The following is a 15,727-nucleotide window of genomic DNA, read 5'->3' as shown; positions in this document are numbered from 1 at the left end:
TAAATCATGTATTTTATGTAGAATATACTTTATATTTTGACTTTAGCGCCAATTCAGGGTCAATTTGTTGGAAATCTATGACTTATTATGTTTCAACTACATACGCCAAATTCGAACCAAATAGGACCATAAATACGGGTTTTCGAAATATCTCAACCCTGGCGCCACCTAGGAAGACCATTTTACGCAAATATGATTCTACTTACATAGCCAGTACATATTTAAAAAAGCAGACAAATCGGCCCGTAAATATGTTAGATAAATGACTTTTATTTTTTTTTTTGTCGTGGTGGACCTTCCGATGGAAACACCCATTGATTATTCCTTCAAGAGACGAAAACGAGGGTATAGAAAAATTAAAAGAGGTGCTGCCGGTTAGCTCAGCTCACGGACTTAAAATAAAGTGGTCGAAATGTCAATTTCTTAAGCGTAAAGAGTAATTTCTACATAGGCTACATTATTGAAAACGGTACCATACAAATTTCAGAAGAAAAGTCGGCTGCAGTAAAAAATTGAGTAGGGTGTATTCTTTAATGTTAGAGGACTCATTAAAGTATCTACTTAAGCAAGCATAACTCAAAGAAGAGTGGACAAAGGTGATCCGTAAAATCTTAGAGAAAGACGAGTATGAGGACTTTTATGAAAATATGATATCCTCTTTAAGAATCCGGAGAAGGAGTAATAGTAGTACCAGTGCTTATGGAAGACGAAGTGATTAAGATGACGCAGTGATAGAAAACTATCGATAGTATGGCTGGTTTCATTTTGCCGCCATTATCGAATTTTTCAAAACACTATCGAAAGTTGTATGTTGTTCACATTGTTGGAATTGGACTATAAAAGATGCTCATTAGGCTGGGTCGATTTTGTATCGGGGAAAATAAAAGGCATTTCACCGTATTGTAATATTAATATTATGATGTCTTAGGTCTATTTAAGCCAATTGTTATTGGCCACGAAAGATTCATTTAAAACTTACCTTTAGCCCGGGCAATTGAATAAAAGTGTATGCATTTTGAAAATGAAACTTTGGCTTGTAATATCTATGGAATGCGTTAATTGTTATAAACAGGACGATATATCAAATTAAGGGTTATTTATCATTTTTCATTTATCATTTTTCAATAAGTCTACAAGTTTTTAAGATATTAACAGGTTCCCTGTCCAATGAATCACATGTGATTCATGGGAACAGTTTTTTACCATGTCTCACAAGTCCATGCATCATATATGAGCAGGCATGGGCAGTGAGTTAGCATGTGCTAAAAGAGCGTAAGCGTCGCGTGTACGTATACAAGCGAGAGCGCAGCGATGAGAACACGACAGCATGCAAAATGACCCTCCAGTACTGCTGGAGTCAATCGCTACTTTTCAACCGCTACTGCACCGACTCCTAGGTAAGTAGCTACTCTATTAACCCGTGGTAGTGCACATGCTAGTGCAGAGTCGAACCAGTCGTAAGCAGAATAGCGAAAAACTACGACATAGGGCGCCCATAAATCACGAAAGTGACTACTTTAGTAACTCCCGGTAGTGCAGAGAGATCCGATGGTGACTACCGCCTAGGACATTGCCTTGTTAAAGTAATCGATGAAATACACTGCAAGTAGTCGGTCGGTAATTGACGGTGTTAATCACGTAGCTACCGATTCAGCAGTCCTTTAGTCGCTCCCCCGTACTGCAGGGGAATTAGGCACACTAACACATTCTCACTTTTAGCTCACGCTTGTTTGTGGTAGTGCCCACCTCTGTATACCCTGTAGGGAAACCCCGAACTGGTGAACCAAAAACGAACCAGTCCGATAGTAACTAGATCGCCACCAGTTCAAAAGCGGCGGTGGTACTTTTAAAAAACAATTTTAGAAATCTATATCTAAAATGACGAATTTAGAACTGGCTCAAAACTATAGAAAAGGGGATGCAGAACGAACTAGATCTCATCTGGCGAATTTTGAACTAGTTCGAGACTACTGAAAAAGGGATGCAGAGGGGGCTTGTTTACTTTAAATAGATTTTTGCTTGGCGGGTTTTTCGTTCAAATACGCTTTCAGTCTGCACGTCGCAGATGCTTTTTCATAGTTTGGTAATACAAAACTAATATTTGTGTTAACATCTTAACATTATGGGACCTTCTGGAATATAACCAATAACAGTCAGCACCTCTGCAAATTCAGCTACAGCCAAAGGTATGTAAACGTGTTTTCAAATGCAAAATTAAATTTACATTCATTCAAACAAATTTGATTTCAGATTGAAAATACATTTCTCTGCAAAAAATTTAAAATTGCTGCCATGGTAACCCAAAAAGAAAACATCTTGTTACATTTTTCGTTTACAACAGGTTTGAAACTATAGAAAATGGGGTGCAAAGCGAACTAGATCCCATATGTCGAATTTAGGAGTGGTTCTGAACTATGGAAAAGGTAATGCAGCGGGGGACAATTTCCAATTCCTATGACATCGCTGTATTAAATTCGCCAGTTGTTTGCATGCAAAAGAGATTTATCGCGAACTAGTAGTGGTTCTAAATGTACTAGAGATTTTCCCCACAGGGTATGAGCAAAAANGGTTCCCTGTCCAATGAATCACATGTGATTCATGGGAACAGTTTTTTACCATGTCTCACAAGTCCATGCATCATATATGAGCAGGCATGGGCAGTGAGTTAGCATGTGCTAAAAGAGCGTAAGCGTCGCGTGTACGTATACAAGCGAGAGCGCAGCGATGAGAACACGACAGCATGCAAAATGACCCTCCAGTACTGCTGGAGTCAATCGCTACTTTTCAACCGCTACTGCACCGACTCCTAGGTAAGTAGCTACTCTATTAACCCGTGGTAGTGCACATGCTAGTGCAGAGTCGAACCAGTCGTAAGCAGAATAGCGAAAAACTACGACATAGGGCGCCCATAAATCACGAAAGTGACTACTTTAGTAACTCCCGGTAGTGCAGAGAGATCCGATGGTGACTACCGCCTAGGACATTGCCTTGTTAAAGTAATCGATGAAATACACTGCAAGTAGTCGGTCGGTAATTGACGGTGTTAATCACGTAGCTACCGATTCAGCAGTCCTTTAGTCGCTCCCCCGTACTGCAGGGGAATTAGGCACACTAACACATTCTCACTTTTAGCTCACGCTTGTTTGTGGTAGTGCCCACCTCTGTATACCCTGTAGGGAAACCCCGAACTGGTGAACCAAAAACGAACCAGTCCGATAGTAACTAGATCGCCACCAGTTCAAAAGCGGCGGTGGTACTTTTAAAAAACAATTTTAGAAATCTATATCTAAAATGACGAATTTAGAACTGGCTCAAAACTATAGAAAAGGGGATGCAGAACGAACTAGATCTCATCTGGCGAATTTTGAACTAGTTCGAGACTACTGAAAAAGGGATGCAGAGGGGGCTTGTTTACTTTAAATAGATTTTTGCTTGGCGGGTTTTTCGTTCAAATACGCTTTCAGTCTGCACGTCGCAGATGCTTTTTCATAGTTTGGTAATACAAAACTAATATTTGTGTTAACATCTTAACATTATGGGACCTTCTGGAATATAACCAATAACAGTCAGCACCTCTGCAAATTCAGCTACAGCCAAAGGTATGTAAACGTGTTTTCAAATGCAAAATTAAATTTACATTCATTCAAACAAATTTGATTTCAGATTGAAAATACATTTCTCTGCAAAAAATTTAAAATTGCTGCCATGGTAACCCAAAAAGAAAACATCTTGTTACATTTTTCGTTTACAACAGGTTTGAAACTATAGAAAATGGGGTGCAAAGCGAACTAGATCCCATATGTCGAATTTAGGAGTGGTTCTGAACTATGGAAAAGGTAATGCAGCGGGTGACAATTTCCAATTCCTATGACATCGCTGTATTAAATTCGCCAGTTGTTTGCATGCAAAAGAGATTTATCGCGAACTAGTAGTGGTTCTAAATGTACTAGAGATTTTCCCCACAGGGTATGAGCAAAAACAATGCTGACTTCAGATACATATTTCTAGGTATTTTGCAAAAAATATAGTGTTTTTGTGTGGAAACATACAAAACAGTTGTGGATTGAATATGATACATAGGACGTACCTTATCGAAAACTATTTCCCACCCTTATGCATAATAAATGAGAAATTAAATATTTTAGTTTTTTGCATAAGGGCATATAATCTACGCTCTTTGCATATTTTTATATGCAAATAATATCAAATCAGATAAAAAATCCTGAAAAGAACAGGGGACGTATGCCATGAAAAAAGATGTATTACATGAGGACAGGGAACCTGTTAAGATAAAACTATAATTTACCCTTATACATTTTCAATTCTTCATTACTTCAGCACACAAAGTGAACAATATAAAAGAGTGAGACGAGATTTATTTCAAACGTTTTAATGTTTTCGGATATTTATATAATATTAAAAGGACCATGGACTTGGTCACGCCGATTTGGTCAGTTTTCAAGATCGTGGTGAATGAAGTCAAACATGTATTGTCAAAGATAAGTTTGATAAGTTAATAGTAGTTTTAAGCATATAAGTATTTACATACACTAACATAATACAAATAGGGTGAGAAACGTCCATTTTAAGTCCATTTATGCAGTCTTGAAAAGTGGTGCGGAATGGTTTCATTAGGCACCGAAGAAGCACATTTTTCGCGATTTCTAAATTTGCCGTTATATGAAAGTAGCGGACATGCAATAAGTGTTTAGATATACATAAATATATTAGTTAATACCATTATGTGAAAAAGTGGCTGTAGGTAAATGCAATAGTCTTTAACATATCCTGGGAAATCCTTTTGAGGCCTCTCCAATTGGACGATATTGCCTTGCATTCAGCTTGAACGAAAAAAGTCATTCCCTGGCACACTTTTCTGTAATCCGGTTCTTTCATTTAAAAGTTATTTATCAATTGAAGAAAAATTTATTTTGAAAAAAAAACTGGAGATCCACTTAAGTCTTTCGATATAACTTTGGTAAATGTTACTCGATCGGTACGTTATAATTACCAAATTGAATGCGAGACTTACTGTTATTCATTTATGATAATAATATGATGAAAATCGTTCAGATTATAGACAAATTATTTTAAAATAAACAAAATGTTGAACAACATTTTTTGGCATTATTTGCAATTTTTAGATTATATGCATAAACATAAGTAAACTAAGTAGTGTTTGTAGAAGTTGTGCCTGTTCAGTGTTTCCATACTCATTTGCATAAACAAAATTTTTCCACGATGATGGAAAACAATGGCTATTAGAGCTACCGAAATTGTTCCTAAATTTGGAAAAATTCGCTAAATTGAAAAAAAAAACATTAGAATATTTAAAGCCAGCGACCTAAATGCACGCCAGCAATATTAATGCTTTCAATCTTTTGACTATAGGCCAGTGCAATTATCAAGAGAACAATTAAAATTTTATTGCAAAAAGATAAATTTGAGATTAACGATCAGCTAAAGGGCTGCGGGCAATGATATTTGACTTTATCTTTTGCGTTAACGTAATCATTATCTAATAATATGCACCAAACCTTTTTGCTGAACCCAGAATATTTAACAGAGTTGTCTTATTCGACTAGTATGCTGTGGGTCAATTGGCGGTAGATGCGCGTGCTCTTACAATTAAAATAAAATACTAATATTTTGCAGGCTTGTTGTTGACTTCGTGATACAATATATTTTCACTATTACCAAGGGATTTGGGGAAAATTAGATTTTCGACTCTCCCTAATGTACAGGCCTACATATATATGTATGCTGTGAACTCCTTTGTTTGTAAACATGTTCTTCATGCTTGCATATGCATACATACACGATCTCATTTTGTTTTACACAAGTTATTTTTGTGTGAACAAATAACACTGTGCGACACTAAAAAATACCTGGAAAGTTATGTACATATATTTTCTGGTAGGTCTTTTCAAGTAAAATAAGAAACGAAATATGAAATTTGCCAAGCACCCACAAAGTTTTGATTTACCGTTAAAAAACCGGGTTTTCGTACTTTTGCGCACTTATAAGCCTGTAACTTAGTTCATTATGAACCGAGTTTATTGCCGGGGTTTAAAAGAAGAAATTTGGGCCTTTCGAACGATATATATGCGAATAAAAAAACCTTAAGAGATCTGTGTGTATTTACCCACGAAACACTTTTTTTTTACTTTTTCAACTTTTTTCAAGTTTAGTGAGCTTTTTACGCACTATTTTATACGAAGACCGTACTAGCCCTAAATTGATTGTAAAACTAAATTTAACAACAAGTAAAACGAGCGTTTATTTTCAAAAATCGTATGAAAGTTTTCTGAGTTATTAAAGTGCTTATGAAAACAAAATTTTTGTAAAAATATTATTTTTGGCTATACAACTCAAAAATTTTTGCTTGACGGCTTTTTTTTTATTTTAACGTTTTTTATGATTGCAAGGTGTAGCCATTCCGAGATCAAATAGGCAGGAAAAACGTTTTAAACGTCCCATTGGCCAAAACTCAAAATGTTGTCCTACCACCACTGCCTTTAATCCTAGGATATACAAAACTATATGGGTATTCTCACACATGGGCGTCGCCAGGATCGAATTTAGGGGGGGCTGACATACAAAAAATTCCTCGAAAATTGTATATCAAAATTTTAATGTAGTTGATTGATTAATCCTTATTAATGCATATGTGTAAACTAAAATGGTTCCATTTGATAAGACAATCTTAACTAATAGCCAAATATAAATTTGTTTTAGTAAGTAGGGTGGAGTACAAAACTTACATTTTTTGACTTGTTTTCATGCAAATACATAGAGGAATATTAACAGGAAATCGATACTTGAACGGAAGGGTGACGATATGTATTTACTTCACATTTATTAATTTTTTATACGCCTGTCCTACATATCTTTGTAGTAAGAAAATAGTAGTCGTATTTCGACACCTGAGTGGAAGATCGACCTATCTCGGCAGCCAGTTTGAAAACGCCCTAATCCAGTTGCCGATTCAAAAACGCCCCCCTATCTCAGCACATTTTCAATACATTTTCATTTGAGATAGGGCGTTTTTGAACCGAATTCAGAAATAAGGCCTTCTTAAACCAAATTCTGGGATAAGGTGTTTTTCAATCAAATTCTGAAGTAGGGCGTTCTTGAAAAGTTTTCTGATATAGAGTGTTTTCGAACTGGTTGCCGAGATAGGTCGATCTTCCACTCAGGTGTCGAAATACGACTACTATTTTCTTACTACAAAGATATGTAGGACAGGCGTATAAAAAATTAATAAATGTGAAGTAAATACATATCGTCACCCTTACGCCAGATGCATGAATGTGCAAATTTACCAATTTTGAGTTATTGGGTTGACTTGATTAACCTTTGGATTTTCTATGTTCTATGTGTTTTTCAATCAAATTCTGGAGTAGGGCGTTCTTGAAAAGTTTTCTGATATAGGGCGTTTTCGAACTGGCTGCCGAGATAGGTCGATCTTCCACTCAGGTGTCGAAATACGACTACTATTTTCTTACTACAAAGATATGTAGGACAGGTGTATAAAAAATTATTAAATGTGAAATAAATACATATCGTCACCCTTATGCCAGATGCATGAATGTGCAAATTTACCAATTTTGAGTTATTGGGTTGACTTGATTAACCTTTGGATTTTCTATGTTCTATGTTATACCAAAAGCCAGAATACCATGCGTACATGGAAAGCACATATTTCACAATGTCAATTAAATGAATGCAGAGTTAAGTCTCGTAAAAAAACTTCAAACTTGATTTCCCAAAATTTTAATTTTTACACATTCATGTTTCTGCATGCGGGGAACAATATGTACTTGCCGATTTGTTTTACAAAAATTATTTAAAAAGCAGACGTCTCGGTTGCTCAGCAAATGGGTTAATCGTTTGTGCAATTATTTCACACTGATTCTCTAAAACAAATTTTGGATATATGCTTAAGATGCAAAAACTTAAAGGTAAATTTTATAAGAAATTAAACTGACAATTTATTAAAATTAGTAGTAACCCCCGAAATTCAGGTGAAATTAAATTCAAGCATATAGATAATAAAACGTGATATTCGTAAATATACTTCAGTGTTTAGTTGAAGATTTATTTAAAAAACTTCGAGAAAGACAATAATTAATCGTGTACTGCTAGAGACCTGATAACTCAGAAAATTGGCGCCGTTTATGGTGAAAGGCATTTAGTATCATTAATCTAAAGCCTTGCTAACCCTTTCAGTATAAAATTTAAACCACTGATTCTAAAAATTTTAGCATATGTATACCTGCTAATTTTGTATCATTCATTTCAAAAATCACATCAACAAATATCTAGAGCGTTGCGTTTTACTGTCATTCAGTGTCCTTCACAATGGTCAGTGTTAAAAAAGAAAGTGATGTCAACTATTATTATTTTTTGCTTTCATGAAATATATTTCAAAACTATGAATAACACTGTGTCGAAAAAACAAACAAAAAATGGCAGAACAAACGAAAGAATCAATATACTCACGAAACTATGGGCCAAATATAGTAAAACTGCGTTTTTAGTTTTTCACTCTGACGTCAGCATTTTTTTTCAAAGGACTTTGAAATTTTAAAGATTTAATTAATTCAAAAAATTATTTTGAAAAAACAGTCCAATGCAGAATAACGATATGGGCACCAAATGAAAGAGAAAATTCTGTTGAATTTAAAAACAATAAAGTTTTTGGTTCACAAGGACGAAACATTTTTCTTTTCAAGTTAATAAAGTTTGCAGGACGAAATTCGATGATGTGGTCGTATGTATATTAGTCCTCAAACAATATTTTTTTCAAAAAAAATATTGCAAATTTTCATGGACTTTTAAGGACAAAATTTTTAATTTAAAATTTTATACCCATTCGTCCTTATGCACCAAAAAATGTTTTCCGTTATAATTCAACGGAGTTTTTTCTTATATTTGATACCCTTATCTTTATACTACATCGCACCGAGTTTTTTAAATCATTTTTTGAAATAATCATATTTTTTAATTCCATAGTCCTTATAAAAAATTCCTGACGTCAGAGAGAAAAGCTAAGTACGTGACTACAAAAACAAATGACCAAGTGTTGATTTTTTTTAATATTCGTAATGTTTTCAGATCTAAATTTTTTGTTATCTTTTTATAAAAATACCGTTCAAGCTTTAAATCACAGTCACAAACTTTATACACAATTTAGGAAAATTCCACAAATTTTCATCAAAACTTCAACTTTTTACTCTGATTATTTAGAACATTTTTGGGTATGCAATTTTAGTCTAATGAAGTGCAAGTTTCTGAGTTGGTTTCTGGAAATTTTTTTTGGTGACGGATCTTTGCACTTTTTCCATGAGCATTAGTTTCTTATGAAACAAAATGCCAGAGACCGTTAACAATAAAATTTCAAAAAATCAACGCCATTAAATTACACTTGTTATATAAAAAAAAACAATTCCAAAAAAACAATTATGAAAAATCAGCTCGATTTTTTAGCTCTTTGAAACTTGCACTTCATTAGATTAAAATTGTATGGGCTAGAAAACTGCATACCCAGTTTAATAGATTAAGAAGTTGAAATTTTGTTGAATTTTCCTAAATTTTGTAATCTTTGGAACTTTTGGAACTGTGATTTATATGTTTTTTTACTACCGGGCAAAGACTCTTGCTTTCAGCTGCCAGTTCTTAGTATTGTATTCTACATAGACATAGGTAGCGACGCCCATGTTCTCACAGTCTTGCAAAGCCCTTGCACGGTGCACGGTTTGCAAAGCTGTCCCATAGGAAAACCGGTTTTTTCCGTGCAATCCATCTGTTAATTGTAAGAAAATTGGATGCAAATAGCAAAGCCTTTTGTCATCTTAAAGTGGTATTCCCAAAATTAAGTGAAGCCAAAATAAAAGGAGGTATTAATTTTTTATTCTCTCATCTAATACTTTTTCATCGGTTTTATCTCTTTTTATGAATTTTAGGTTTTTTCATAGGATCTGAAATTCGTAAAAATTATGAGCGAAGTGAGCTTTTTGAACAAGCTAAGCTCTGTACAAAAACGTCCTTCGTTGGAAGCCACAGAAGCGACGACTACGTCATTTGCATTTGGACTTCTTCCCACATAATTTGGGCCAGTTCAGAGATGAACAAGGCGAATACTTTCACCAAGAGATAGCTACAATTAAAAAACGTTTCGGAGACAAAAATAAAATCACAATAATAATAAGGCCAACAAACGTGCCAAGTTTGGGGGAAATTGGTTGAGCGGTTACCGAGATATGCAGATGTGGGCGTGGCTACACCCATTTCCCAAAAATTTATAATATTATTATTTTTCGTCTCAAAATCCTTGTAAATATCAGTTTTGATTGAATAAGCTTCACTAGTTACCAAAATAGGTTTTTGTATTTCCGAAAACTACCGTTATATGGGAGGTAGGCGTGGTTATTGTCCGATTTTGCCCATTTTCAATACCATCCGTCCTACGCCCGAAAGAAGTACACGTACCAAGTTTCGTTAAGATATCTTAATTTTTACTCGAGTTATCGTGTGCACAGACGGACAGACAGACGGACGGACGGACAGACAGTCACCGCTTAATCGATTTCTCTTTTCATTCTGATCATTTATGTATACATTTGTCTATATCTATCTCGTTTCGTTTTGGCTGTTACAAACAACCGTTATTTGAACAAAATTATAATACCCTTTTGCACAAGTGCGCTTGGGTATAAAAATGATTTCAGAATATTCTACAACGAGAAACTGATGATGCTTAATTAATAAATAACGGCAAAGAAAACATTTTTGAGTAGTATAGTCAAAAATAATATTTTTGCAAAAATTTTGTTTTCATAAAAAGTTTGATAACTCAGTAAACTTCCATCCGAATTTTGAACGTAAACACTCGTTTTACTCGCTATTAAATTTAGTTTTACAATCAACTTAGGACTAGTATGGTTTTCTTATAAAATAGTTCGTACAAACTTCACCAAAGTTGAAAAAAGGTGAAAAAGTAAAAAAAAATATGTGTTTGCTGGGTAAATACACACAGATCTCTTAAGGCTTCTTTACTCAAGTACACATCTTCTTTTTAAAGCTGGCAATAAACCGAAACTCAGTTTATAATGAACTTAGTTACAGGCTTATATGTGCGCAAAAGTACGAAAACCCGGTTTTTTTTAACGGTAAATCAAGATTTTGCGGGTTTTTGGCAAATTTCATATTTCGATTCTGGTTTTACTCGAAAAGACCTACCAAAATATATACATAACTTCCCAGGTATTTCTACTTTATGCTTCTTTGTAGCACTGTGTAATCTTTATGGCTTTTGTAGTTACAAATTGGGTTATTTAAGAATAAGATTTCTTCCTGGCTGTTATTGTCTTATATAGTAAAAGAAGAAACGAAGAAATCTGCAGGAGATGGAATCTGTGATATCACTAGCCAAATTTTTCTAGGACCATAAAAAATGGATTCAAATTTGCATATTTACAAAATGTTGTGCCCAGTTTTACCAATCAATTTTAAATTTGTCGGGCCGTTAAAATTTAAAATGACACAATTTTTTAGGAGGTTGTGCTATTTTAAATTTTAAGCTTGATACATTTTGAAATTGGTTGGTAAAACCGGGCATTAGTATCATATCTCAAAATATGTAAGAAAGCTTTCGATAGTATCGAATAATTTGCACTATCACTATCGAAACAATAGAATGTATACACACTATCGATAGTTTTCCAACACTACCACAAAGAATACAGGACTGAGGCAGTGGTGGAGAGACTTGATAAATAGGCAGCTTTATTTGGTAACCCTAAACGCATCATTACTGATCGTGGCGCTGCATTCACCTCGAATTTATTTAGGGAATATTGTCAGGGTGAAAATATTCAGCATTTGCTTATAACGACAGGAGTGCTGCGGGTAAAAGGACAAGTGGAGAGAATGCACAGAGCAGTTATCGAAGTTGTGCACTGAAACGCCTACAAATTGGTACAAACACATGGATCGCGTACCACAGTTTGTAAACAACACACCTCCACGTAGCACAAAACAGTTACCGCTCTCGGAAAATTGGCTTATTAACTATATGAGCAATGGGTAATTCTAAAATATTTGAATAATTTAATCTATAGCATAAACCTAGTTTGGTACATTTTTGCATTTTGGTACACAAAAAGAGGAGAAAGTGGAACCGTGATTACGAGTTACGTTACGTTAACATTAGCAGGTTATAATAAGTAATCTGAAATTTGCATTTACTGTGACAATTCGAATCCTGATATGCAAACCAAAACAAGTTTTTAGTTTAACATTACCTTCTTTGTAGTATTGTTTTCCATGAATTGAAATATCCAGAGTTTCAGTTTTGTTTTCTTTCCACTGCAGCCAAAACTTTTTTTATTCTTGTTTTCTGTCCCTCGTATAGCTGCCTTATCAATACGAATGTGGATTTCAGCTTTCCTAACGAACAATTTTTGATTAGGCACTCCGTTTGTCCGTGGTGAGAATTCTACAAGTCGGTGCTGCTTATACATCCTTCCTGTAAGTATTTACCATATGTGAGTAACTAGAATTGTTTTGTTTTATGCTAGTTATAAAATATTTTAATTATGCGAAAGTTTTATGCAAGTTTACAATTACGAAATTATGTAATACAGTGGGATATAATGCTAGTAGATGCAAACTACTTTGTGATTTATCAACAAAAACTAATTTTAAAAGGCTAATTTTACCCCATTCAATGATTATGTGTTAACAGTGGCGTAGCCAGGGGGAACGAATGGATCCCTTCTTCAATGAAATACACTTGTGATCAGCTAATTAAGCCAGCAACATTTTGATAAATTTTGGCTATTTTGCTTTCGTTTATTTAATGTTTATTATTTTTCCATAAGTAATAATAATAATAAAAGTCCAGCTCATTGTATAACAAATACCTTATAAATCCAGATTTCGAACTTTGTGCAAAAATTATGAAAAATCTGCAAAACTTCAGGCAAATTTTCAACTTATTTTAGAATGTTTTTGAGTATGCAGTTTGATAACCCATTAAATTCGAGGGTAATAATGTGCAAGTCTTAAGTCGCTAAAAATCGCGTCGATTTTTAATAATTTTTATTCTGACTGCATTACAAATTGTTTTCCATGCAAAATAAATTCGACAATTTTTTTGTATGGAAAAAAATGCATCATGAAGTCAGAAAAAATTATTAAGAATCAACGCGATTTTTAGCAGCTTAAGACTTGCACATTATTATCCTAGAATTAAATGGGCTATAAAACTGCATACACGAAAAAATCTAAAAAATCGGAATAAAAAGTTGAAAATCTAGCTGAAACTTTGCAGATTTTTCATAATTTCTGTGTTTTTGCACAAAGTTTGAAATCTGGATTTATAAGGTATTTGTTATATAATGAGCTGGACTTTTATGGAAAATTAATAAACATTAAATAAACGAAAGCAAAATAGCCAAAATTTATCAAAATGTTGCCGCTTAATTAGCTGATCACAAATTCTAAAAAATCTGAATAAAAAGTCTAAAATCTAGCGGAAACTTTGCAGATTTTTCATAATTTTTGCACAAAGTTCGAAATCTGGATTTATAAGGTATTTGTTATACAATGAGCTGGACTTTTATGGAAAGATAATAAAGATTAAATAAACGAAAGCAAATAGCCAAAATTTATGAAAATGCTGCCGGTTAATTAGCTGATCACAAGTGTAGTTCATTGAAGAATGGATCTATTCGTTCCCCCTGGCTACGCAAAAATTTATCAAAATGTTGCTGGCTTAATTAGCTGATCACAAGTGTATGTACTATTTTTTACTTTTAATTTCATACTCATATTAATACCATTTTATCCTTCTGATTTATGATTATTTTTTTATTTCAGACTAATTTATACATATAATACAACTTTAACAGGCATATGTCTGTACATAATACATAGATATTAAAGAAAAATTAATATGGGGGTCTTTATTAGACCAAAAGAAGCCAAATCAGTAATTTTTAGAATTTTTGTGTCTGTGTGTTAGTACGCGCATCACTCGAAAATTAATGCATGAAATTGGCTGCATATTTTACCGATGTATTTCTGGAGGTATAACTTAAAATATAGAAAAAAAATAGAGAGTTGCCACCTGTTTGACAAATTCAGTTTAATATTGCTGCGTGTATGGTTATTAAAAGATAGAAAGGGTATTCGTTTAAACATTTAAACTTACGTATCGCGTATATATGTAAGTTTACGCACGGTGTTATACGAACGCACCTGCAAATTATTAGCGTAAACTTGTTTTTCGGTATTTGAAAAAAATTTTAAACAAACATGCTGAAAATTAATGAAAAACGTAGAATTTGTGGAAAGATATATTAATGACTAGTGGATGTTGGAGCTTTTCGGAGAAGCTAATGGTAATAAACATTGAGTTGTTGCTAGTGTTCGTCAGTAAAAATATGTATATAACATTTAGAGACCAAGTACCGCGAACAAGAGGATGAGATATTGGAAAACCTAGCTGTTTTATTTGCTTGTTCGGAACGTTTGCGATATGTACATCCTTTCTTTCACCATTCCGTGCCCAAGTCTCGCAACTTTGTAACAAATGTTTTGCCAAACTTGGGCGAAAGCAGGTTTCGTGAAATTGTGCGCTTAAGCTGGTCTAGCTTTAAATATATCCTGAATCTAATAAAAGAAGTGGGCTGGCGATCCTGTTGTTTCATGGCTGGGTTCATGTGGTGAGGGAGCGACAATTGGAGAATCGCATATTTGTTTGGTATAAGTGATGGAGGCACAATACAGGTAGAATTCTGTCGGAATGACATAATCTAACCACTAATTTTTATATTTTACAACGCTTTTATCAACTTGCAATGTTGTGTTCCAGAAACTTTCAATGTTGTGGATCCAGAAACTTTCAATGTTGTGTTCCGACACCAAAGCAAAGCTTTGAAAAGCTCCTATAAAAAAGCATAGTGAATAGGGCGAGGTAGATGACATCTAGATGTCGCCCTATGTACTACGTTTGCTACACCGGAAATAGACGACACGCCATTTCTTTAAATAAAATTAATTGGTGCTCGTTTGTATGTACATACATATGTAAATGCATGTGTGTGCACCTTTCTATTAATATCGTTGAATTATTTTAATATCTATTGCAAAATTTTATTCAGACAGGACTAAAAAGTAGAAAATAAATAATATAAAAAAAACTTTTTAATATACAACGCTTTTATAAATGGACTAAAAAGTAGAAAATAATACTTCTCAGTCCCATAGAATTTGTTTTGATAACTTTTGATTTTGAAATTTTAGCAAAAGTCATTATAAACAATCTATGAAATTGAAAATGAAAAGCGTGGGGCGCATGTAATACACTTGAATTGATATGAAAAGTAATATATGTATGTATGTATGTGGGTATATGAATAACGACCGCTTAAAATCGATTTCAAAGTTCTACTTTCGCTGTAGAAATTTTAGGTCTACGTTATGTAGTTTGACTATTGTCAACTAAATCGAATGCTTTGTAAGTGAAGTGACTTGTGGACCACTTGAGGTATAGGTGGACCAGTTGCTAACCACTTTGGGACCAGTTGGTAACTAGTTCGTGGGACCATTTGGTAAGCAGTCGGGGATCAGTCCGGGAACCAGTTTGGGACTAGTCCGAAACTACATACCTTCGCACCAGTTGGGGACCAGTTGGTCTTTTTAAGCTCCTGTGGCC

At 34.1% G+C, this 15,727-nt stretch overlaps 1 protein-coding gene across 1 annotated transcript in view; it reads right to left on the bottom strand.

Annotated features, from left to right (window-relative positions):
* Positions 1–15,727, bottom strand: part of Actbeta (inhibin subunit beta) — a 287,538-nt gene that overhangs the window by 172,085 nt on the left and 99,726 nt on the right. Inside the window, exon 4 of the mRNA XM_017626070.1 lies at positions 12,309–12,532. Within this exon, the coding sequence (XP_017481559.1) occupies positions 12,309–12,532 (224 nt within the window). The remainder of the gene's footprint in view (positions 1–12,308; positions 12,533–15,727) is intronic.

Source organism: Rhagoletis zephyria, unplaced genomic scaffold (assembly GCF_001687245.7).
Source record: "Rhagoletis zephyria isolate East Lansing unplaced genomic scaffold, Rhagoletis_zephyria_1.1 Rzeph_scaffold_00063, whole genome shotgun sequence".
Classification (NCBI taxonomy): Eukaryota; Metazoa; Arthropoda; class Insecta; order Diptera; family Tephritidae; genus Rhagoletis; species Rhagoletis zephyria.
This window is presented reverse-complemented; position numbering and strand designations above follow the sequence as displayed.